This window comes from Rattus rattus, chromosome 14 (assembly GCF_011064425.1).
Source record: "Rattus rattus isolate New Zealand chromosome 14, Rrattus_CSIRO_v1, whole genome shotgun sequence".
NCBI classification, from domain to species: Eukaryota; Metazoa; Chordata; class Mammalia; order Rodentia; family Muridae; genus Rattus; species Rattus rattus.
Window position 1 is genome coordinate 68,005,582 of NC_046167.1, and position 26,649 is coordinate 68,032,230.

The 26,649-nt window shown below is 47.4% G+C and overlaps 1 protein-coding gene across 1 annotated transcript in view; it reads right to left on the bottom strand.

Annotated features, from left to right (window-relative positions):
• Nucleotides 1-20,128: 20,128 nt before the first annotated feature.
• Nucleotides 20,129-26,649, bottom strand: part of Wnk2 (WNK lysine deficient protein kinase 2) — a 106,164-nt gene continuing 99,643 nt past the window's right edge. Inside the window, 2 exon segments of the mRNA XM_032885292.1 lie at nt 20,129-20,332; nt 22,954-23,065. Of these exon segments, the coding sequence (XP_032741183.1) occupies nt 20,307-20,332; nt 22,954-23,065 (138 nt within the window). The 3' untranslated portion in view covers nt 20,129-20,306.

Here is a 26,649-nt window from a genome sequence, read left to right on the forward strand (position 1 = left end):
AAGCCCTGGGTCCTGCTAAGACTGAACCCCCAGTGAACTAGACTGTTGGGGGAAGGGCGGCAATGGGGGAGGGTGGGGAGGAACACCCATAAGGAAGGGGGGGGGAAGGGGATGTTTGCCCGGAAACCGGGAAAGGGAATAACACTCGAAATGTGTATAAGAAATATTCAAGTTAATAAAAAAATGTATTTAAAAAAAAAAAAAAAAAAAAAAATGAAAGTTGGAACTTCCAGCAATCCAGTTCTGAACACAGCCACACACACATCTGTGTGGTCTACCTGGACAGTAGACTAGATATGATGTAATACTTAGTTAGAACAACAGACACACAGAGAGATATACACAGATACACAGAGAATTCCAACCCCCCAAACTACCACACACCTCTCTACAAGCAGACATACACACACAGACACACAGATCTACACCTCCCACTACTACACAAACACAAAGACACACAAGCACACCGCACCACCATAACAAAACAGCCTCCTCGTGCCTGGCTCACTGTACGCCATCGCTACGGGCAGGTACACCCGCGTCTTCCCTCAGACTGTGTAGTCTGTTAGCGCTCAGCAGGACAGCTCCTTCCTCCAGCCATATTCAAACATCTATGGATGATCTGGGAAGGAAACAAACCGGTGATCTGGGGGGGGGGGCGCTGCCTTTTCAGAGAGCAGCTCTAGGGACCCTTGACAAAGTCCGCGGTGCAGGGAGGAGCAGTGAGCAGCCTGGGTCATTCCTCACTTCTGACCCTCGGCCTGCACCACGTGATGAGCTTTCCAGGGAGCTGCTGGTTCCTTCTCTCTGCTCTTTGTCACTGGTCTCTTAGGAGAATCTGATTATCTCTTTGCCAGTTGGAGTAAAACACACATATACACACAAAACATGTGCACATAAACACACATAAATACACACCCTGCACACACATTCATACACACACATATATACACAAACACACACATATCACATATACACACACCACACATACATATCACATATACACACACACATGCACACACGAGGTGGAGAGTCTGGTTACAGGGTGAGGTCCAAGTTAGTTATCCGGAAGCAGGAAACCCATGTGGAGTCTTACTCTGCCCTGCAGGGTGAGCTGGGCTCATGTGAGGTGGATACACTCTACCTGCAGCTGGCCCTGAAGAGGAGGGGGCCTGCACCTTTCTCCAGGCGACACCTGCAAGACAGCCTGAAATTTAGGAGTCAGAGGGGACTCATCTGCTTTCATTGGGTGATCTCTTATTGTGACTCTTGCGCTGTCTGTCTGTCTGTCTGTCTCCTCTTTCCTTCCTCTCTCTCCCTCTTCCCCTTCCCCTTCAGTCTTCTCTTTCCCTTTCATTGTCTCCCTCATTGTATCTTCTTGTTGGCTTCTCTCTCTCTCTGTGAGGCTTGTCATCAACACAGTCAGTTTGCATTACTGTGTTACAAGATATTCGATCACGCTGAACCCCAAGATTGTGCTGTTTCCTAGAAAAACCTGTTTCTAGTTGTGGTGTGGCTCAGTTAGCCCACATTTTTAATCCCTCTGGCTGGAATAGACACACCCTTCATATACACCCTTAATCCCAAACAACGACAGGATTAGTTAGTTTGTAGAAGGCAGCATCTATGTTTGAAATTGATGTGTAATTGAGTGGCAGACACAGTGAAGAATCAGAGAAAGATTTGACAGGGTAGGATATGCCCAACTCTTTCGAGAACAGGGAGAAAAGAGAGGCTACTTAAGAGAGAGCAGACAGAGAGGAAAAAGAGGAGGAAGGAGAAAGAGGACGTTTTACCGGGAGAGTTTTACAGAGTCAGGTTGAAGAGAGAACAATTAGACACAGGCAGAGACAGAATGAGTCAGAGAATGAGAAGAAGCCAGAAGATTAGAAAATATTGAAATAGTGTAAGGCCAAGCAGAGCAGCTCAGGAGAAGCCAAGAGAAGCCAGATTGAGTCAGTCAGCTTGGAGAGGACCTTGAGCCAGATCAGCTGAGTTGAATCAACCAGCCAGAGTTCAGAGAGAACTAGGAATGGTGTGTGTGTGTGTGTGTGTGTGTGTGTGTGTGTGTGTGTGTGTGTGTGTGTGACAGAGACAGAGACAGAGACAGACAGAGACAGACAGAGAGAGGGGAGAGAGAGAGAGAGAGAGAGGGACACAGAGAGACAGAGACAGAGAGACAAACAGAGACAGACAGACAGACAGAGACAGAGACAGAGAGACAGACAGAGAGAGAGACAGAGACAGAGAGAGAGATCTTATTCAGCAGTAAGTCTCAGAGGCTAAAATATTGTTAGGCCTAGATTAGATTGTACAAAGGCTAGAGGCTTCCAGGACTAGGCTTAGGTTAGGAGATGAAGGCAGGAAGCCTCAAAGACCATTATTACCAGGAGAATAAAAGACACATTTACAGGGTTGAACACCCGATGGCCAGTGAGCTGGCAGAGTGGGTAGTGAGTGGTTCTGTGCCTACTGTTTACAGAGGAGATAAGGGAGCTGGGCCTCTTCCCAGCCTCCTTCCTGACATGACCATCCTGCCCCTCACCCCCAAACCTTCCCGGTTGACAGCTACTGACCATTTGTGACCAGCCAGGTGTGTTTACCCAGAGAAGGTTGGCACTCTGTGGTTGTTGCTTGGTTCTAGAAGGCACAGCATAGGGAGGTAATTGGTGGGGCTTCTGCCAAATGGCTGCATCTGACAGCACACTCTCCTGTCTCTAGCACAGTGCACTGCCTAAAAACGTCTACTCTCCATCCTTCGGGGTTTTCCACATCGCTCAGAGCTCCACCTCTCCCACGCTGCCTCTAGACTCGGCTTTGCTAATAGCCTCCCCATTTATCCTTGGTCTCCATGGTTTCTGTTACCTAGGCTCAATTCAGACCAGAAAATATCACATGGAAAATTCCAGAAGCTAATAGTTTGAAAGTTTTACATTGTACACCATCCTGGGTGGTGCGATGAAGTTTCACACTGTCGCGTTTAGGCTTAACCATCCTTGTGCCTGGAGTATCCATGCTGGATACTCACGATATCTGCTCGTTAGTCCCTCAGTAAGCATCTGGGCAACTGACTCATTGTAGGGTCAGTGTTCAAATTATCCTCCTTTTGTTTAACAATGGCGACAAAGCGATCGTTTTTATTACATTTTTTTTTTTCTTTGAGACAAGGTCTCCTGGACCCGGTCTGGCCTCAAACTTATCACATAGCCCAATCTGATGCTCAGTGCTTTTATTTTTATTTATCATTGTTGGGCAGGAATGTGATTATGTGTGTAGAGGTGAGCATTTGGGGAACAACCTTGCAGAATTGATCCTTCTTGTAGAATCTGGTTCTCTTCCTCTTGGGGACCAAACTCCGGGTGTCAGGCTTGTGGGACAGGCATTTGAACCTGGATGGATGCGTAGGTCCAGTTTCCTCGAACTTTCATCCTCCTGCCGCCGCCTCCCAAGTACTGGGATTTGGATCACGGGCCACCATGCTGGTTATGTAGTGCTAAGGCTCGAACCCAGAGCCTTGTGCTAGCTTGGCAAGTATGCTTTCCACAGCGCTCTGTCCTCAGCGCATGTATTTAAACCATTTCGTCTTATTATAGTTGTTAACCTCTGTTGTGGTAAATATTAAAAATAACCACAAACCCTCGCTAGTCGGCATCATCGAGCCATATGGCATTAGTGGCGGGGTTATAATCATCTCAGCGGTGGCCAGTTCTAAGCCACCACACCACGATACCTCTAATTACAGCCACGCAGAGAATGATCCTCTTCATCCCCCTCCATCTTGCCTTTTCTCCCCTCCTGGCTTCTCTCTCCTATCCAAACTCTGTCCCTGCCTTACTTTTTACTATCCAATCATAGGCCTTGTCTTATCTTGTGCCTACCCTCCTTTAATTTCAACCACAATTTACCTTTTCTGTCTAATTAAAAAAAAAAAAGAACTTTTCTCTCAAATATAAGCTGAGCACAACTATTATCATTTTGTAATTTATAAAGTATAAAATATACCTAACACCCAGTCTATCATTTTTGTCAATGAAATAGAACATTTTGATATCTATCCTAGCTTAAGAAAGGCTTAAAATCTATGTTATGTCTTGGCTAGCTTGTGCACCATCTGATAACTATCCAATTAAATAAATATGTTCTCTTAAAGTTAAACAGCCTGGGTAGGCTATGAGACTATAATTAGTCTTCAGTTCCATCAGGAATCTGAGAACGGCTAATACTATCTGTAAATATATAGGAAGCCTAACACGGCTTCCAGGACTGAGACAGGTTGTAGAGACAATTCCCTATCTGCCCAGTTTCCCTGTTAGCAACACGTGAGAGCATCAGTCTTCAGCCTTCAGGCCTAGGATCATCTGACAAAACTTTGTAACGCAGAATTTTGAAGGACTGACTATTCTGACTTGGCAGAGATTATCAGTCGACTATTCCGCATAGTGTGTCCTTTTCTGGACAGTATTTTGTCTGTAGATGAAATAGGCAATTTCTGCCCAGTGGCTACTTAGCCACAATGTATTACCTCACCTGGAGGTAGAGATGCTCAATTTCTTCTTTGAATCCATAAAAGGGGAGCTCCTAGGAGCAGCTGTGTCTCAACAACAAAAGAATAAATAACATTAAATGTCATATTTTGTGGATTTCTGATGTTTTTGAAAACCATCTATCTATGTAAAGTAATCTGGACTGTTGTCTGTTTTTTTTTTTTTTTTTTTTTTTTGGTTCTTTTTTTGAGCTGGGGACCAACCCAGGGCCTTGCGCTTCCCTAGGCAAGCGCTCTACCACTGAGCTAAATCCCCAACCCTGGACTGTTGTCTGTTAACTACTCTGAATAAATTATCTTGAAAACACCCTAACAGTAAACGCAGAGCCATGAATTTGTTATCTGGCCCTTAATTCCTATGTTTAATCATCTCACATTCGTTTTTAAATAGCAGTTAAAGGACTGGGTCTAAGCCTTGTATTCTTAAATGTATTGTATAGGCACAATGTCTATATGCAAATAAAATATTAATCTCAACTTTAAATCAATAAGTTTATATCAATGAAAATCTTTTTTTTTAAGATTTTATTTTATTGTATATGAGTACACTGTAGCTGCCTTCAGACACACAGAAGAGGGCATCAGATCTCATTACAGATGGTTGTGAGCCACCAGGTGGTTGCTGGGATTTGAACTCAGGACCTCAGGAAGAGCAATCGGTGCTCTTAACCACTGAGCCATCTCTCCAGCCCTCCAATGAAAATCTTAAACTTGTAATTCTGTACCAATGTAAAAGATTATAACTTCACCTTAGTAACAAATATAAGGATTTCTACCAAATGAGATTATGGCTGCACAATCAATTTGAGCTAATTCCTCCCTGTTAAGTTATGACCATTTCTAAATTCCCCAGAAAGACAACCTTAGAATAACCACCTTCAGCCTTCCAATGTTTAGGGAATTGGGGAGATGCCTCTTCAATAATTTCTTCAAGCTGCACATGGGCATTGAGATATCTTGAAGTGGTGGGTAAGGGAAAATAAGGGAGCTGGCCAAGGCCTTAAGAAGGCCATGCCAAGGATTGTTGGAGTCTCTGATGTCAGTCTTGACTGGATCCCGGCTGAACGTCCCGGATCTAGCAGGTCAGTTCAGCTTTCTAGCGATGAGACTCACCAAAGCTGTACACTCTGTAACAGATAAATCTCAGAACAACTTTAGTCTCATCAAGACATCCATATGGATTGTATCAGTCTGTGTAGGGTGTAGACTGGTTAGGATGAACTTTTGTTCTTTTTGTTGTTGTTGTTGTTGTTGCTATATTCTCTTAAATCTAGTTCTTCAGGAGGTCTCCCTCTATCAAAATCTCATCCATCTAACTCTAGAAGGTGTTCAGAGCCCAATCACCCTTTTTAAAAACACCGAGTCAAGAACCTTTCTCCCAAAATAGCCAGAAAAGCTTGTATCTTGCACTCTCTCCCAGAGAAATAATATAACAACAAGACTCAAAATCATACCCATTTTGGAAATTAAAACAATCTTAAACAAACGAAGTTATCTAAAACATTGCATGAGCCTATTTCTTAGGCCTCTCTAATCTGTCACGTCAGGAAATCAACCCAAAATTCCCGTGTAGCCCACGTACAAAGAATATGAGTATCTTGTAGACTTTAATATACCATCTTTAAAGTAAACTTTATTAATATCTGTCTGTAGGAAGTAGGCAGCTTTTATCTATTTTGTTCTCTGTTTGGAGCATCAGACCTCTACTCACTAATAGCTTCTATAATATACGTCTGTTATGCACTCTGCCTGGTGCTACAGACGTCTGCTTACTATTGTGCCTAATCTACAAATTAACGTTTTTCATGTACATTTAGGGAAAATACGGTGTGTGTAGGGTTTGATAGTCTGTGGCTCCCGATCTCCACTGCCTTTGAACTGAACTCTCAGGACAGAAAGGCTATGACTCTGTTTACATCTTACCTTTTTCCCTGGATGAGGTGCTGAGTGTGGTATTCCATCCCGCGCTAGGCGCGCCATGTTTTTTCTTTAGGGCGTGCTGAGGAATGAAGCCTTGTGCTTGCTAGGTGAACACTCTGCCATCAAGCTGCACCCCAGCTGTGGGGCTTGAAGTAACATTGTAATGAACAAAGACAGTAGTTTTCACAGAAATAGTTGAATGGGGCATTCCCGTGTTGGTTTGTAAGTCTGGAGTCGAGGGAAGTCAGAATTTTGCGCGGAGAGTGGAGGGTGGGGGGTGGGAGGGTGGGGAGGAGGCGGGGCGAGGCGATGTTTAGCAGCCAGAGAAGGCCACACCCACCCCAAGCTTCCCTCACTAGCCACCCAGCTCAGCTGACCTCACTCACAACCTCTCATTTCTGATGCAGAAACAGCGTGTTTGGGCTATGCTCATAGCAAAGTCCTCCGTGAACTCATCCCTAGAATCAGCAAGGCCTCACTGGCGCCTCTCTCACTGGGGTTACCCCCTCAAGTGGCTTTCCCTTTGAAGACACCATTCTTCTAGGGGTCTGCGTGGGAGTCAAGAAGCAGCCATTTCAAGTAGACGCCTGCAGGGTCCCTTGACAGTGACTTTGAGCGACCGCCACAGCCACACTCTGCTATCCCGTGTGCCGTAGCCCAGCCGCTCTGCTGTCTAAGTCCCTCTCTATAGATTGTGTTTATCCTCCCGGACCACTCAGCAGTTGGCAGTCATTTAATTCGTGTTTATGAATTACTCTGAAGATCCATAATGAAAAGCTCTACAGACATTGAAAGAAAGTATTCTCAGTGTACCATTACGCAACAGACTATAGGGCAGACCAGCTGTTCTTTTTAAACAAAGGAATTAACCTCTTCAACCACCTTTTAATATGTTAGACGCCATTATTTGGAGATGCAGAGGCGTTACAAGGAAATAGTTGCTCCGAGATCTGAGCAGCAGTTCCCCGCGACCGAACCGTGGTATCAGGCTTTAAGAGTGGCTCTCCTGGACCCTCTCCCTCAGTCTTGCCAGTGATCGCGGGGGTGGAGGGTGGGAGGTGGGGAGGTAGGGGATGGGGGTTGGGGTGGCACTGGGCACAGCTGACCGGCTCACCTGTCCCTGCTGGAGTCCTGCCAGCCTCCCCAGCCTGGCTCAAGGTAGAAGAGCAGGGAAGCTGACTGATCATTTTCAGTGGAGGCAGAGGAATCTGCCCCGTACAATTCCCAGGAAGTGCTTTTCTCTTCCCTTTCAGGGAGACAGACAGTCCTCCCCTCAGTGATCCACGAGTTTAAAAAGCTAGACAGCACGGTCACAGTAAACAAGGGTCACAGATACGTGGACAGCCCGAGTCCTCTCTGTCACCCAAGCATTTCTTAACAGGTGCTGCTTTCAGAGAGCAGCAGTCTTAGATAATCTTAACAGTCTAACTAGAACGCACCCTCAGCAAGAGGTCCAGGGCCACTGAGCATATATATAGATTTGTGTTCTGCTGGGCCTCATGGGCTAGATGGTGTTTAGAAAGTAGGAAAATGTATCCTCGAATTGTATCTACTGTCTGATAGGTTATTTCTCCACCGCCGGCGAAATGAGACAATTCAAGCCAGATTAGAGTATATTATATTAAAGGCAGAGTTATCGGGAAGCTGCTGTCTGGATAGTTCACTGGCCCCAAGGACCAAGGCCAGGGAAGTCACCATGGGGAGAGAGGAGCAGGGAAAGGGAAGAGAAAGAGAGAAAGGGTGCATACAGAGAGAGAAGGAGGAGGAGGAGGAGGAGGAGGAGGAGGAGGAGGAGGAGGAAGAAGAAAAGGAAAAGGAAGAGGAAGAGGAAGAGAAGGAAAGGAAGAGGGGAGGAGGAGGAGGAGGGGAGGAGGAGGAGGAGGAGGAGGAAGAGGAGGAGGAAAAGGAAGAGGAAGAGGAAGAGAAGGAAAGGAAGAGGAGGAGGAGGAGGAGGAGGAGGAGGAGGAGGAGGAGGAGGAGGAGGAGGAAAGCACAAAATCAAAATGTCTGGATTAAATAGGGAGGGGTCTCTGAGGGAAAGGCAGCCCAGCCCCTGCATCATAAAGTTCAGGGTTAGGGACTGGGTATGCCAGGTAGGGACTGAGGGATGCTGGGAGAACCTGGAGGCCAGACCTGTTTGATATCTAAAATGTACACCTCGGTCCCTCGTTCAGGGGTCTGAAACCAAACACTGTGCAGTGGGCTCTACAAGCCTTCTCCAAAGCTGATCTGTTGAAACTGAACCCCACGGTGGTGCTGGTAGGAGACAGTCTTTGGGAAACGAGCCAATCTTGGGGTTTTACCGCCCATGGGTGGGTCAGTGCCCCCCAAAAGGACTGGGGAAGCTAACAGAGACCCATAGTTGCCTTCTTTTTTTTTTTTTTTTTGGTTTTTTTTTTCGGAGCTGGGGACCGAACCCAGGGCCTTGCGCTTCCTAGGCAAGCGCTCTACCACTGAGCTAAATCCCCAACCCCATAGTTGCCTTCTTTTACGGTTTCAGTATGAAACATCCCCATAGGCCATCGTTCTGAGCAATCGTACCACGGCTGGAGATGAGGCCCAGTTGGCAGAAGCAGGTCTCGGAGGTCAAGCTTTTGAAGGTGGTAGCTCTATTCTTAGCTGCTGACCCCTCTTTCTGCTCCCTGGTCTGACAGAGTGTGAACAGCCACCCCCTCACACTCTCACTGACATGGGCGGAACTGAACTGCCAGGCTCTGTCCATTAGAGTGGACTGAAATCCCTGGAAACTAGGAGCCAAAGGAAACCTTTCCTCACTCAAGCTGTCACTCTGATGTAATTTGGTCACAGCCGTACAAAAACAACAACGTGCCTGCCTATGCCAGGTGAGGCACACAGCAACCAGGCACCACTTCGTGTTGCTTTGAGGCAGTGTGTTACGTAGTCCTGACTGGGCTTGAACTCTACATAGCTAAGGATCACCTTGAACCTCCTGAGTGTTGGGATTGTAGGCGTGTGTCATCACCCCTAGTCTGTACTCGGTACAGGGGATAGGACCCAGGGCTCGGCGCATGCTAGGCAAGCATTCTAAATACCGAGTTACATCAGTGACCTGTGGTTCCATTTCTGAAGCAGAGGGAAACCCTCTCAGGACTGAATGCTGCTCCAGATGTCAGAGTTGATTCCAACCTCCAGAATGTTAAGGAGGGTATTTCACTCTTTACAAATTACCCAGTCTTGGAAATGGCTCCGTGGCCATGTAATCCTGAAGGTAGGAGTCTGGATTACTCAGATGAAGCCAGATGCAGGAGCACATTATCTGTGAATTCCAGCATGCCTAAGGCAGAACGGGAGATGGAAAAAGAAATCGCCAAGGGGTGTGCACCGACTAACGGAACAGCAGAGCCTGTGGGTGGAAGGGGAGCACCTACACCCAAAGTTTGACCTCTGACCTCCACACATGCACTGTACCACACATACTCCTGAAAGAGTCAGAGTTGGGGGTCAATCTAAGGCCAATGGAAAATTCCACCACAAACCTCGGAGCACTAAGACTCCTCCCTTCCAGGAAGGGTAGAACCAGCTTAGTTCCTGGAAAAACTATAAGCCAATTGCCAAACAAAGCCACCGGTGACTCCCAACCAACCCTCTTTGGAAAGTCCTGAACCATCTACTGATCAGTCAGTTTGAAGGTCGATTTGCTCCACCAGTAGTACCTACCCAGTTACTGTTGTTTGAATTCTGCCCTTATCAAATGTCTATAATTCCCCGTTAGAGTCTGCTCAGAGCTGGCTCCCTCTTGAAGCGGGCGGCCCCAAAGAGCTGGAACAATAAAACTCCTCTTGTTTTTGCATCAATCACCGCCTCTGTGAGTCTCATTCAAGGGGTCCTGGTAGACGTCCAATTTGAACCTCACACTCCCACATTCTCACACATACACACAAACACATATGTTCACACATCCTATGCATATGCATACATACATACATACATACATACATCATACATACATACTTAACACATACATACACGTACACAAAAATATTACCCAGTGTTGGGTATTTTGTTACAGCAGCACAAAGAACTAGAAAAATACCTTACTTGGGCCCTGCATCATGTGCCCTGTAGGAGACCCACCTGGTGAGCAGGCTTGTCTGATTTCCTCACTGACAGTACACAGCTTTGGAATGACCTGCATGTTGAGAGGACAGCCAGGGACTGAGGATAGACAAAAGAGGTGTGTCTGAGAGACTCCTTGTCCACATGTATACCTGAGAATTTTCTGGAACCTGGGTTCAGAGGTCACATTGAGATCCTCATGGAGGCCAGAACTTATTGTGAGGGTGTCCTCAAAGCCACAGGCAGAAAGAACCCCAGCAGCCATTTACCTTGCCAACCTGCCATTTTTCCTGACCATCACCACCCCACAGTTCATAGGAGACCACTCCTGCTTCCTTTAAAAGTTCAAACACAGGGGGTTGGGGATTTAGCTCAGTGGTAGAACGCTTGCCTAGGAAGCGAAAGGCCCGGGGTTCGGTCCCCAGCCCCGAAAAAAAAAAAAAAAGAACCAAAAAAAAAAAAAAAAAAAGTTCAAACACAACAATCTGAGGAATGTCCTGGGTCCTGTACAGAGTGGAGACCGGGAACTTCTTGGAACCTCATTTTCCCTCCCACGAATCAGGCAGACTGACAGAGCATCCAGCCCATAGGCGTTCCCAGAAAGCTTCAGTGTTGGTACTCTGGGTGTCTAACAGCCCGGATCCCACATCTGACAAGAAACAGAATCTAATTATTGTTTTACTTGATTCCAGTTGACTCTTCATGCTGGGGGTAGGGGCTGCTTTTGAAAATGGCTGCATGGCACAGAGCACAAACACATCATCTCCCCCTGATGACTACTGACCACATAATTGCACACATGCAAAAAGCGAAAGCTTGTAAGAACAAGATAATTATAGGCCCATCCCTGCACTTTCGAAAAGTTTTCAAAATGTACTACGCAATTATTTTTAGACCTTTCCAAACACCTCTGGCAAGAAATGATATCAGCCCCTGAGGGATGGTTTGTCATGGGCCCCCGATCTGCAGCCCTTCTATGGGGACTCATGAGGACAATTGGGTTCCCTTACCCTTTTGCTCTCAAACCTGGGAGAAAGCATGTGTACACTCTGGTTATGACCATTTGGACTATACGTCACACAAAGAGAGGAAAGATTTTTCTCTACAGGAATGTGAGGTGTCTCTCTGGCCAAAGATACCATGTGAGGGAGCCACACAAAGTCCTTTGATGGCTCAGCCAGAGCTGCAGACTGGGCTGCCTTCCATGGGGAATGTAGTGTCCCCTTCTGCTGGGGTCACACACGGTGGCCTGTGGACCAGAACCAGTCTGTAAACAGTGAGGATGTGTCTTAATCAATGTCATACTCGGTGGGAATGTTGAAATGAATACAACCTGGAGATTACTATAGAATGATGAGCCCTGTGAACTTAAGGACAAGCTCTAGCAATGGCCAGCTAATGGCCTGCTATAGTCTGACTCTAGACTGTCCCCCAAAGGCACATATATTCAAGCTGTGGTCCCCGCTGTTATGTGAAATGTGAAGTGTCCCCCATAGGTGAAATGTTCCCTGTAGACTCCTGTGTTTGAACATTTGGTTGTCAACTGGGTGTTGTTTAAGGCATCGTGGAAACACTGGGACTGTGGCCTCCTTGCTGGGGGAAGAGTGTCTCTAGAGGTGATCTCAAAAGGGATGTCTACTTCTAGATCTAGCCCAAGCTCTCTGTGTCCTGTCTACCATGATGTGAGGAAGCCATTTGGACAAAGTGCCCACTGCCATAGAGCAAGCTGCTTTAGTCACCGCACTTTTCCTGCCATGAAACTGCCTTGTACAATAGTCATGTCTTCCCTTAAGTGACTTTTGTTTGGGATTCTACCATAACAAAAGCAACTGCTACCCCCAAGGCCTTCTGGGAGATGATAGAGCCCTTAGGAAGCGGAGACTAGTAGAAATGTGTGTGTGTGTGTGTGTGTGTGTGTGTGTGTGTGTGTGTGTGTGTAGACTAGTAGTCAACTTTGGGTGTCTATTTCAGTTGCTTTGCACCTTAGCTTTTGTGAGAGGATCTCCCACTGAACTTGAAATTCATCAATTCTACTAGACTGGCTGATTCCCTGTCTCTGCTTCTCCCGTGCTGGAATCACAGGTACATATCACCGCAAGTTTTTTTGTTTCCCTTTAAAGATGGGTCCTGGGGATCAGATTCAGGTCCTCCTGCTTGAATGGTAAGCATGTTACCCACTGAGCCAGCCTTGATGGGAGATTGAGGTCAACAGGATAGACCCTGAAGGAGACTCTGGGACGTGGCTCTTCCACACAGCCAAGGTAAGATACTTCGCTTCTCCATATGCTCCCATCTGCCTTGCTAAAATCCCAAAGCCTCAACCCCCTGTCATGAACGAAACATGTAGAACTATGAGCCATGAACACGCCCCCTCCTCCCATTCTAAGCTGAGTTTCCCAGGGCTTTCTCTGTAGTAATTGAAAGCTGGCTATTACTTGGTTCTGTAGGCTTTGATTTTTTGCTTTTCCAAAACGTACTTTTAATGCTTTAACCTTCCTTCTGGCCCACCACCCACCAGAGGTAGTAGAAAAGAAAGGTTATTAGGATACAGGGGAAGTGGACCTGTTTAGAAATAGTTTTTTTTTTTTTTCTATTTTTCGGAGCTGGGGATCGAACCCAGGGCCTTGCGCTTGCTAAGCAAGCGCTCTACCACTGAGCTAAATCCCTAACCCCTTAGAAATAGTTTTATGGAGCAAATCTAATCTGCGTTGTCAGGAAATCGGGAGAAATTTAGGAAAACAGGATTCAGCAGCGGCAGCTCGGTGCACTCTCAAACACTCCATGAATACACCAGCAGTCCAGTTCAGTATTGTCGGGAGAGCAAACACGAAACAGCATCGGTGGCACAACCTGGAAGAAACAGCCAGGTTTCAGCCAAATTGGCACGAGTCAGCAGGTACCATTAGGACTACCTCGGATGCCAGGAGAAGTTCTTTGCTGTGCCTTTCTCAACAAAATGGAGATCAGCAAAGATGTGGCGGCAAGAAGCATTGCAAAGCTAGCTATGCAGGTCCCCCGCCCCCAGCACTGTCTGTTGGGTCCTATTTATACGCCCTCCAAACATCACGTGTCCTCCCATGGGCCTTTGCCTCGCCAGTGAGTCTGTCTTCTCAAAACTCCACGCGAGTCTGTATCAGCTGACATCACTCTGCCAATCAGCGCAAGTCCAAAGAAGAGGCAAGAAGCCGCCAGAGGTTTCTGGGTACGTTTCTCTCTATGAAGTCACAGTAAGCGGAGTCCAGCAATGCAATGTAAGGCAAACCGATACATGCGTGTCATCAGGGAAGAATTCTTCACCGTGCGTCCTTTCCTGTGTTTGCTTTAGCAAAACATCCTTTACCTGTCTCCGCCTCAGGAAAACATCCTTTAACACAACCAACTTTCCAAAGAAAGCGGAAATCTCCACTTGGTGGTTCCTCTCTCTTCTGCCAGGACCTGAGTTGGCGTGATCACGATGTCGTCGTTAGAGTTCTTTATGTTCTAAACAGAGGTCAGCTGTCATCAGTCTGTGGCTTCCCTTCTCAGGCTCTCTCATTTTTTTTTTTAACCTCTTTTTTTTCTTTTCTGTTTGCTTTTTTTTTGTTTTGTGTTTTCGAGACGGTTTCTCTGGGCAGCCCTGGATGTCCTTGAACTCGCTCTGTAGATCAGGCTAGACTCCAACGCAGAGATCTGCTTGTCTCTGTCTCCCGAGTGCTGGGATAGAGGTGTGTGCCACCATGCCCAGCTTGACTCTGATTTTTTTTTTCTTTTTTTTTTTTTCGGAGCTGGGGACCGAACCCAGGGCCTTGCGCTTGCTAGGCAAGCGCTCTACCACTGAGCTAAATCCCCAACCCGACTCTGATTTTTAACAAAAAGGTTTAGCTTAATTTTTTTTGACAGTCCCAGTTTCACACACACATACGATGTGTTTTGATCGTGTTCATGCTCGCTACCCCACTTTGGCCTTTGGAGCCCTATCCTTTCTAACATGCTTCCCTCCTGCCTTTATGTCTTTTCAAATCGTAGTCCACTGTGCGGAGTTAGCTCTGCGTACCGTCAGCAGTTGTTCATTCCCAGCATCTCAGCATTTTGATAATACAAGTTACAGTTGTATTATCATTAGTGTGCATGTGCTTGTGTTTGGGTACATATATGTATGTGTGTATGTGCAGGCTTAGGCAGACATATGCCACAACATATATGTGGAGGTCCCAGGACCATGTAAAGAGTGGCTCCTTTTCTTCCTGTAACAGTTTTTCGGTATTTTGTGGGTTCTTTTTTCTTCCACCCTTCTCTCCACTTTGTCACCCTTTCAACCCCCTAATCCTAGATAAGAGAGAGGAAAAAGATAGAGAGGAAAGGAAAGAGATCCCTGAGTAAAGTCAGGGGTCGGAAAGGGGGAAACGTATTAGATTACTTCCTGCTGAGTAGGGGCGTAGAGTTCTCTGGGTCAAGACTGATCTTCGTCTTCAGGATAACGGATTTCTTCTCGTTTCTTGTCTGTGCACAGACTGTGCCCAACAACAACCAACGACCCATCCCACCTCTCAGGGCCCTAGCGTTTATATATCCTCTGAAGCGTCTCGCAGGATTCCAAATGTCACACAACGGCAGAAACGATCTGCAGCTGGCAAAAATCACACCCATGCTTAGGGCATGAGGCAAATCGTAGTCAGCTGCTGTGGACAGTTCATGTCTCCTAACTTCAAAATGACTGGCAGAACTGTTCATAATATTCCGGGTAGTGCTTTGAATGTCCATGGACAGCCGTGACCCCCCACCTCCCCTTAATTTTAAGACAAAGTCTTACTGAATGGCTTAAACCTTCTCCCTCGGTCTCTAGAGCAGTGACCCCTCTAGGGGTTGTGTAGCAGATATATCTTATATATCTGATATTTAAATCCATAGCAGCAGCAAAATTACAGTTATGAGGTAGCTAAAAAATAACTTTATGGCTGGGGGTCACCACAACGTGAGGAAGTATGTTAATGGGTCACAGCGTTAGGAAGGTTGAGAACCACTGCTCTAGGGTAATGGGACTATAGGTCCTTATACATAGCACAGCTTGTTTTAATTTTTATAAACATTTCTGTTTCTATTTTCACTTCTGATTTCCTCGGCGTATAGGCTATTTGGAAGTATGTTGTTTCCTTTCCAAATAATTTAGGTATTTTACAATGATCCATTCTTGTCTTCAAATGTAGCCTTTCCTGGTCAGAGAACATATTCGTTGAACCCTTTAAAATAGGTTGCCAGAGATATTTAATGTGTTATTTAATAGGTAATGGGTTATTTTAACTCCAGACTATGATTCTCTTCATACATACATCATATGAACATAAAGAACTCTGTGTCGGGATGGGGGTGTACGCCTGTGACACAGCACCTGCCACTGTGCGAGGCTCTGGCTTCAGTCTCCAACAACAACCACAAACGTAGGGGATACCAGAGGGAGAGGAAGGAAAGGAAGAGAGGACAAAAGGAAGGAAGGAAGGGGAAGTGGGGCTGTGTCTGCAGGTGGAGCATTCTAGAAATACCAATAAGGCCTTTGTGTTTAAGGTCAGTAGTTGGGCTCAAGTCTTCTATATTCTCAGTGAGACACAGGATGACCCTAAACCCAAAATGGTGTCTGGATATTGAGAGTGGTGAGCACACCCATGGGCTGGCTCTCTCTCTCTCTCTCTCTCTCTCTCTCTCTCTCTCTCTCTCTCTCTCTCTCACACACACACACACACACACACACACACACACACCAAGAGACGAAGAGGCTTGACAACCCTATAGTGAGTCTTTCTAGGGGGTACAGAATGGCTTTCTAAGTAGGTTCTAAATGGACAGGATAGGGAGAAGAGACTGGCCAGGGGCTTTCAGAGTGGTCAGAGAAGGGCAAGTTGAGGGCATGTAGACGGGAGCCTCAGAGGTTGATGTGACGCTTTTATTCCTGCCAGTGTGAAAAACAGCCATGCTACCCTCTCAGACTTCCCAGGTGGGTACAAAAGGGGAAGGCAAAATGAAGGCTGTGGGCAAGCGTCAGACACTGGGCCAGACTCTTGATGGAAGTGGCTGTCATCTTCTCGTCACATTCATGACTAAGATGAACATTGGAAGGACTGTCATGGATTTCTCTCTGCAGTTTTGTCAGTTTTGCTCCCACATTTCAAAGTGTTGTCTTTTGGTGCACAAACAGTGGGAACACGGTGGGCTGACCCCTTTGTCATTGTAAAATGCTTCTTAATTGGCGATATCCCACTATGAAAACTGCATTGACATTCTAAGACCCACCCACAGTGTTAGGATGGTGACTGCCTTTTACTTTTGTGTGTCTTTAAAGTCCAGTTCTTAGAACTACTTCCACCCCTTTTCACTGGGATGGTATGCCCATGTTCACCTTTTACCTTAGCCCATGTCTTTAATTTTTTTTTAATAGGCAACATGTTTGAATCTTGCTTGTTTATGAACTCTAACCTGACAATTCCTTTAAACCAATCAGACCACTTATATACCATTATAAAATGTGGTCACCACCATAGTCAGGTCTAAGTTGACTAGGCTGTTTGATTCTGATCTTGTCCATTCTCTGATCCACATTTCCTATGAATTGACAGCCATGAGTTATAAAATGACTTCTGTAGCCCTCAGCCCCTGTCTGGCCAACTGACCCTTGTGTGGCTGGCCTGGTGGGTGACCGCCATCCATGGTTCTGTGTAGTCTATGACTCTGTGGGGAGGGGCTGCATGGGCTCCATCTCATGAGCCCATGTAGAGCTCAGAAAAGGGTGCTCCTTACTCTACATTTTCTGCCTTTGAACTTCTCCCCTCCTTCCTCTTATTCTCTTTATAGACTCGGTTTTCACTTGGTAGCTTTGAGGTACAAGCGGAGACAAGTATAGATAGATAGTCTCCGCCTTACCAAGGATTATGTGCCAAAAATTCAGTGAACCATATTTTATCTACTGAATGCTATACCCTCCTAAATTCCTACAACAAAGACCCAACCTCCATGTAGATATATGGGGAGATGGAGCCTTTATGAGTGGGATCCTTGAACGACTTTTACACAGTACTAGTAAAGAGCTCTCAAATATGTTCTTATGTTGCCATGTTTTAATATAAAAATCTTGAAATCCTTTTTTAAAAAAAAGATTGGGTTCCCTTACCTGCTAAGACTGATATCCTATAAGGAGCACAAATACAATCTTTCTGTGTATGAGAAAGGCCATGGGGGTCATAGAGCAAGATGGCTACTATGTAGAGCAAGAGAGAAGCTCTACAGTTTAACCCACAGTATACGTAGGTACTTGATCTTGGGTGTTCCTGCCCCTGTGAAGTGGCACGCAAGTGGGCTAACCCGTCTGTGGTATTTCCCATGGCATCCCTGAATGACTAAGGCACCATTTGCCTTTGTTTTCTACAAGTCAAGGCTGGACTCCTGGTTTAGGACACCATGTGTGGTTTGTATATGCTTAGCCCAGGGATTGGCTGTATTAGGAGCGGTGGCCCTGTTGAAATAGGTGTGCCACTGTGGGTGTGAGTTTTAAGACCTTCGTTCTAGCTGCCCAGAAGCTAGTCTTTTCCTAGCAGCCTTCAGATGAAGATGTAGAACTCTCAGCTCCTCCTGCACCATGCCTGGCTGGAGGCTGCCATGCTCCCACCTTGATGATAATGGACTGAACCTCTGACCCTGTAAGGCAGCCCCAATGAAACGCTGTTCTTTGTAAGAGTTGGTCATGGTGTCTGTTCACAGCAGAAGCCCTGAGACACCAAGTTACCTGTATGTTTGAGACAGATGTAGAAATCTCACGATTTCAAATGCTGAGGATCTTGGGAAAAAGTGAAGCTCTAGCTTTTCCTGAGTCCTAGAGAATCAGCTAGATCTCCAAGGCAAAACTTTAAATCTCAAGGGCTGTGCACTTGGTCATGATGGATGTGAGATGGTGGGATGACCTCTAGTAATGACAAAGTCTAGGTGTTGGGAACAGCTCCCATACACAGCTGGAGGACACCCTGAAATGCACCTAGAGGCTAACACCACCCAGACCCAGCTTTGTCATGTTTTGATGTTCACAAACCCTAGGGGCGGCCTCAGACCCACTCCTGTGGGCAGGGATAGGTTGCGTAAATTATTTCCACAGCATGTTTTCCTGTCAAGGCAACTTAGAGGATGTGGGTTTTCTTCTGAGGGTGTACATACACATGTACACATGTATGTGGAAGCCAGAGAACAAGGTCATGAGTTGTGGGAAAACTCTGCTCATTAAGGCTGAAGTCTATCATCGACTGTTCAACCTTCTGGGGCTCAGCACAATATGGAGGATTCCCTTCATTGGCAGGATTTCTCCTTCTCCGACCTTGTCTCGGTAGTTGAACACCAACTGCCCCCTACACACACACACACACACACACACACACACACAGAGCCCCATGGAATGTCACCTAGCCTTCAATTACAAGATCAACTTCCTTTATCCTGATAAGAACCCATTCAGCTAGCACCCGAGATTCTTGAAATGGTTCCCCATGCTGAGGTATTTTGGTACTCTAAGCCTTCGGCCAATGACCTTTGCCCATCCTGGATGTTCCTACCCACAGTCCCCAAAATTGTCTAAATATCCTCCCGAGTGAAGTCGATTTGACTCCCTGTAGCTGGTCCTGGTGTGATCATTCACTGTATGCACTCACAGGGCTTCCTTACCCCCATCATCTCTGCTCCCTTTGCCTGTGTGGACGACGTCAGCAGGTGATCCACGGAGGCAAGGAGACCCACGAAGGTGGCTCCTCACCAGCTGTCTACCTCCCTTCTTGTGTATATGTGTACTTGTGTGTGTGTGTACGTGTTTGTGTGTGCACTTGTGGTGTCAGAGGTCAGCTCTGGATTTTCTGTCTCTGTGGCTCTCTACTTTGTTCAGACCGGTCTCTCACTGAACCAACAGTTTGGCAGATCACCAGGCAAGCACCAGGGATCATCACTCTGGTACATACGCTTACGCAAGTGAATGTGTGACCCACTGAGCCATTCCCCCAGGCCTGCTTACCTCTCCGAGACATCATCGTCCACTGGCTTAGAACTCTCTAAGTAGGCTAGGCTGGCCTAGAACCCAGAGAGTTCTAGGGATCTGTTTCTACCTCTACAGCTCTGTGATTACAAATGTGGGCCGCTACACCTGACTTTTCATTTAGGCTTTGAGGATTGAACTTGGGTCACACATTCTACTGAGCCATCTTCCCATCCTGGTTTCCCGCTTGTTTTTATGTGAGCTTTTGACATACTCCATCATGGGAGAGTATAGATCTCCCTGGAGCTGGTGGTCTTGTCCTCCACCCCCGAGAGGGTTCTTTCCTGATGGCACCCACAGGTTCTGGAAAGGAGGCTCTCTCTCAGACCTCCACGACGCTCTCCCTTTGGTGGGGGCAGATGACTTTGGTCTCCTTGGGCTAGAGAACAGACCATGTGACATGGAGCTGTGGAAGCTGCATCTGAGAAGGGGCACTTGGTGAGGAGCCTCCGGGATTTGCAGAGAATGGGCTGACTGACCTCTCTCTCCAGCTCTTCATCTCTACCTCCTACCTGCCCAGAGGTCCACTGGAAAGGAGGAAGTTTGAAATACCAAAGTCCTGTCTCCCCCAAAATATGTTTTATTCTTGCATTACATTTGTGTTTCCAATTGTGAATAAAAAAATGGTTAGAAAGTGGTTACAAAACAGCGTGAATGGACTAGAGGGGTGGCCGCCCTGGGCTCTGCTGCTTCTTCGCCTGGATGATGCAGTGTAGGCCTGGTGTAGGGGCCGGCTCAGTCGGGCTTTTCACTCTCAGGATCTAGAAAACAAAATGGCCACAGCTCACTACCGACCTCTGAGGCACTGGCTCTCACCGAAGGCTGGACCCTGGTACCTATGCACACAGCCCTGCCTAGGCACCTGGCCCCTTTCCCAGGAACTTCTAAAGCAAAGGAAGAAGGGTAGGGTCAGAGCCATGCCAGTAGGTGGCTGTGCACTGTACAGACAGTCAGCCCTGTTCTCTGCACAGAACTGGGCTGACTGCCACCTGGATATCTTCTAAGAATAGCCAGACACTCGGCAATGACCGTGTAAGCCCAGAAAGACAAGGCCTCTCCCCTGTTCCACTGGACCATTCTGGATTAAGCTGGCCTCGGAGCCCTGGCAGAAAAGAGTGACACTCAATTTCTGCTTCTGCTTAGCGCCAGTGCCAAGATAAGGGAGGCACAGTGGTACAGCTGCAGGGGTCCGAACAGAAGCAGCACGCCTGGGGCTAGATCTTGAGATAGCACCTCTGACAGGATGAGTCTCATGTTGTCCGGACCAGATCTACAGTGCACACAAACAAGGCAGTCCCCTAAGGGTTTGCCGAACCACAAGGCAGGGCCTTTCCCTAAACCGGCATCTTTCAGAGTGTTCTAGGCTTCTCAGGAAGGCCAGTGCCTCTCATATGAGCTAGGCTGGCCCTTGCCCAACTCTAGTTAACAAGCTCAAGCGCCTGAAAGAGAAGCCCCAGCAACCATGAGGGAGGAGGGACCAGGAGTTCCTATGACTCACACAACCTGGGTTTTCTAGGACCCAGTGCCAGTTCTAACGAGATCGGAAATGCAGGCTGCCATCTGCGAGGTTCACCCTTTCTACCTGCACTTCTGAAAGCAATGCCTGCCCAGGCACAGTGGCTTGCGGACCAGCCAACAGACTGCAGGGTAGGCTGCAATACCAGGCTAACATCCTGGTGACAGGGGCTCCGGGCCACACAGCAGTACCAGTGCCAAGCAACCGGCAACCCCACCAGAGGCTTGGTTCTCATCTCCCAGGTCTATGAGCTCTGTCCTCTGGGGTACAGGACACATGGCTAGTGGCTCCAAGCAGAGGCCAGGCCAGGTGAGCCACCCATAACTATCTTCTACGAGGCCAGTCAGCCTGGCTTTGATGTGAAGAGAGGGCAAGAAAAAAGCTGCCGTTTCACAGTATTTTCAAGCAAACGTTTATTTTTTTTCTCCTTCACGCATACAGACTCTTGGGGATCCCATGCCACTAGCATAGTCAGAGTAGGAGGGGACTTGGGCACAAGAGGGGCGAGACGACCCAGGCTCCGCTTTACTAAGTGGGCCTGGGTGGTGTTCAGACCAGACACAGAGGACAGAAATCTCTTATTGCAGCATGGTGGCCAGGTAGAAGCCTTTGCACAAGTCCCCTGAAAATTCAATTCTAACCGAATTGATGGAATATCGTGCATTTAAACCAAAATAATGTAGCTGGTTCTCCTGGGTATGGCTGATCTGAACAGTTCACAGCAGGGTTGGGGGCTGTCACCTCAAGCAGCTCACCCTCTAACTGGAGGCAGAAAATATTCACCCAGAGGGGGTCAGGGAGCCTCCATCTCCCACCCCCACCCCCAGACCAGTGTCATGGAAACCTCCAGAAATGCTCCGCCCCTCAGTAGGCTGGCCTACGATGGCCTGGAGAGGAATTTGCAGGGTGGGGTGGGCAGAACACAGGCCTCTGTGACAACCGTGGAAAGGGAAGAACGTGAGTGGGACCCCTGAGCTGGAAGGTGGGGTTTGTCTGTATGGTGCTTACAAGGGCTCTCAGGACATTCGCCTGGCAGGGTCCTCACGGCTCGACAAAGCTGGTGACACTCCTCACAGGGAGAACGACTTCAGGTGAACCCTGTGGCTCTGTTACTGAAGACACCCAGGGTGACCTCACTCCATCAGGGCTGAGCGGGGCCTGCATTTGCAGGTCACATTGTCAGTGTTCCCCTCTGCTTCTGTTTAAGAAGGCTTTTCACACGCTTAACTAGCTATCTGACGCACACTTGTACCCCACTCCCGCCTCGGCAACGTAACACAGTGGAGACAGCAACACGCACATCAACCGCGATGAAACCCACTCTCGCGGATCAATGGCCTTTTTAGGTATGCATTTCCATCAGGAAACAGAAAAGCTGGGATTCAAGGCACTGAGCTGCTGCAGGGGGATGACCGGGTTCTAACCCTCTCACAAGGACAGGCCGTGGGTGTGAGTGAGGACTGCCTGTGTAGGCTGCAGGAACCTAAGGGTAATGGGGTCTGAGGCAACAGGGAAAGTGTCTTGCTGCCCTCTCATGGCCCCCTGGGCTGGGGCTCGCCCATGTGGAGGAGCCAGGAGGAGGCCAAACCACAACTGGGTTCTTCACACGCTTCAGAGTGTTCCACTTGGCCAGGGGCAGGGCAGGAGGCTACGTAATGTGCAGCCGGGGGCCTGGAGTGCTGATAACAGGTGGCCGTAGAAACACTGGGAGCACGGGGACCTGAGTGGGGCTCTGACTGCTCCAAGACTCCTCTGGGTTCCCTGAGGCCACCCAGGGTCCCCAGGACACAGGAACAGGGAACAGGCCTCCATACTGACACAGAGGCAGTGCACAAGGAGGGCCCAAGAGGCTGGAGTGGACAGTACCTGGTGTGGGCACAGGCAGGGCTGGGGCGACTCCAGGAATGGCTGTGCTGGACAGAGGGCCAGGTGCTGGGGTCAGACACGATGTTGCCACTCCTCCTCGAGGCACAGTTGTCTGTGAGTCACAGAAACAAAGAAGAAGGCACAGAGGGCTGCAGTCAGTTGGTTGGTCTCCTTGTGTTGTCCAAGTGTTGGTGTGGGAATGGCTAGCCTCCCTCCCCTGCTCACTACACAGAGGCCTAGGTGGCCATGGGTCATAAGCTGCAGCCGTCCTCCAGCCAGAGCATGTTTGGAGCAGAACCTTCAGGGTGTGGAAAGGCACAGAAGTGACCCACACATTTCCACCCGGTTGATACCATGGCATTGTGTGTGATGGCCTAGTAGCACGATGCAACTATAATAGCCCGGGAGATGGGGACTCTGGGGGCAGCCCTCTGGTTTCTCAGGCATGTTGGCCTTAGAGGCAAGGGAAGGAGTTGATGGCTTCCAGAAGCAGCACCTCTAAAGACAGAACTGGATATGACTACATCAAGAGAGATCAAGGACTGGCAGTCTACAGCATCCTAAATGGAATACTTGGGAAACCGAAGACAGTAACTATAGAAGATTTAACATCACAGTCCAGCGGGCTTCGATTCCGCCTCACTCCAGGGTAAGCCCCACTGGAAGGGCTACACTTAGAGTTCCACAGTGAGCACTTGCCTAGTGCATAGGAGGAGGCCCTGTCTTCTCTCCTAAGCACCACAAACATACAGATAACATAGAACACCAGCTAGCTTCTCCATACAAAGTGGGACAGATATTCCCTAATCCCTTACAGAAGGCACGCTCAGCAGTGAAGGCCTCCGTGGAGACAGAAGCCATACCTATTGAGGGGTTAGCATTAGGCCGTTCCCCCAGGGCTCCTTCATGCCTCTGGTCAATACAACAAGGAGACCCAGCCAAGATGAGACAAGGAAAGGAAAACCGTATGACAAGGTGATGTGTACAGAACCCCACAGGAATGGCTGAACAAGCGAATTTAGCAGGACCATAGGCTTCGAGGTACCAGAATCAGTCACATTTCCATGTCCTAGAAACATACAACTGGGAGATGATATTTCCAGAGCTGTGTAGTTTATGACAACAGCCCTCCCAATCATTAACCACCTTAGGATGAATTTAATGAGTGATATTAACACCCTACAGAGATATAAAGAAACAGATGTCAAGTTCACAGGGACACGTAAGACTGGTAATAACGATAAATCTGTCCAATTCACTGACAGACTTAGTCTACTGCCAAGAGGCACTCCAGTGGGTTACCTAAAACCTGCAAGCACTTAGGGCTCATCAAAACCATGGACGTCCTGAAGTTCAATAGCAGATGCTCTTTCTATCCCTCTAAATCAGCTTAACAAAGCTAGAGGAAGGCAAGGACTGTGTACCATGACACATAGGTATACAACAGCTAAATAGAAAAACATAAAAAACAACCAAATTTAACCTCTTCTACTTTACAATCACCTCTAAGAAAGTCAAAGAAGGGTCTGTGAGAGGTCCTGTGTGTAAACATGAGTTCAGAGTCCTAGCACCTCAGCCAGGTGTGTGGCACTTAGTGTGGGGGAAGGGCAGAGACAAGTGGATTCCTATAGCTCGCTGGCCACGAGGTCTAGCTAGTCGGTGAGCATCAGACTCCGTGAAAGAGACTTTGTCTCCTAAAAGCTAAGGTGGAGATAGATAGAGAAAACATTACATGTTAATGTTTGGCCTCCATATACATGTTCACATACAAGCAGGCTAATACATATAATACACACACACACACACACACACACACACACACACACACACACATACATACATGGTGGGGGGATAAGGCACATATGAGTCACATAAGACAAAACAGACACAGCAGACTCCCACAGACCATTAATAAAAAGAGAAGTCAACCCTGACCAGGCACTTTATAGAAGATGCCTGTTAAAAACAAATCAAAGACAAATACAAGACAATAAAAGAAAAATCTGAATTTGACATAAAAAGATCTCAAATTATTTTCACAAACAATTTTTTCATCCCAATGTTCTTCAAAATTAAAACATCACAGGGCAACGCAAGGAACCAAGGAGCAAAGTAGAGGGGAAAGAAACAGAAATCCAGAAGATGCAGCATAAATAAGATACGGCATTGAAAAGTTTGGCTGAGAACTGTAAACATTTTAAAAATTTATTTTGTGTGTGTGTGTGTGTGTGTATGTGTGTGTATGTGTGTGTGTGTGTGTGTGTGTGTGTGTGTGTGTGTGTGTATGTGTGTGTGTGTGTGTGTGTGTGTGTGTGTGTGTGTGTGTGTGTGTGTGTGTGTGTGTGTGTGTGTGTATATGTGTGTGTGTGGTGTGTGTGTGTATGTGGGTTGTTATGTGTGTTGGTGTGGTGTGTTTGGGTGTGTGTATGTGTGTGTGTGGTGTGTGTGTGTGTGTGTGTGTGTGTGTGTGTATCTTGAGGTGTCTAGAAGAGCCAGAAGAGAGCCCTAAACATTCTGGAGCTGGAGTTATAAGCTATTGTGAGCCTCCAGACGTGGGTGCCGGGAACCAAACTTGGGTCATCTGCAAGAACTAGAAATGCTAGAATCAGTGGCCTAGCCAGATTAAGATGTTTTTTTCTTTCTTACTCTAGTGCTGGGAACCCAATCCAGCATCCTCATAAACACTCTGCCACTGACTCACAGTGGAGCCCAAGAATCTTTCTAGAGAAGGTTAAGCCACAGACAGAAACAATGAAATAAGTTTGAAACGAATGAGATACACAACAAAGAATACCATCAAATGTAACATGGTTGCACGAAATTAACAAAACCTTAAGAGGTAAGTACAAAAGGCAGGAAGGGAAGGAAGAACAGACACACAGAACTGGGGAGTCAGAAACCACCAACTTGGGAATGACAAACAGCGGGGATCGAACACACTGCTAAATGATTACATGGTGACTGATTTGAAAACTTAGGTAAACTTAGGGACAAGGTTAACAATTACCGAGGAAACAAAATTTAACAAAACTGTCAAGATGTGACAGAACACCCAAATGGTGTTAGAACTGGAAAAGAAACAGGGTTCCTAAGGCAAGCCTTCTCCTAGAGAAGGACGGATGTGTGCGTAGTTCCACCAGCAACTCTTATAGCCCAGGCTGGGGTGTGCAGTGTTCACTGCAGTCCTCCAACTCCATGTGTGTTTGAAAAGCTTCACAGCCCAAGATCACAGAGGGATGTTTTCCACCCTGAAAACAACACCCACACGATCCTTCAGCCCAGATGGATTCACCCATGAACTTCACGAGTCACTTAAAGCAGAAATAACACCAATCTTCCACACACTCCTCCAGAATGCTGGAAAAGTGGGGACACGCCTACAACCAGCTCTGCCAAAGACTTACTATGTGCCAACGCCTTCGAGGGTGGGCTCTTGGCTCTGCCCTGTGTTGGCCCCACATGGATGCAGTTGCCACTCAGGAATGAGGTACACCTGCCCTCTCTACAGCCCAGAGCCAGATGGACATCATGCAGATGGAGGTGTGTCTGTCCACAGAGTGTAGACAGACTTCGGGCTATCTAGCTCAGGGATTCTGGTGTACCCGAGTTCTAGAGTCACAGACTCAAACCTGTCCCCTGCTGGTCACAAGGACCACAGGACGTCATTCTGACCTCCTGCTCATCACAGGGGCAAAA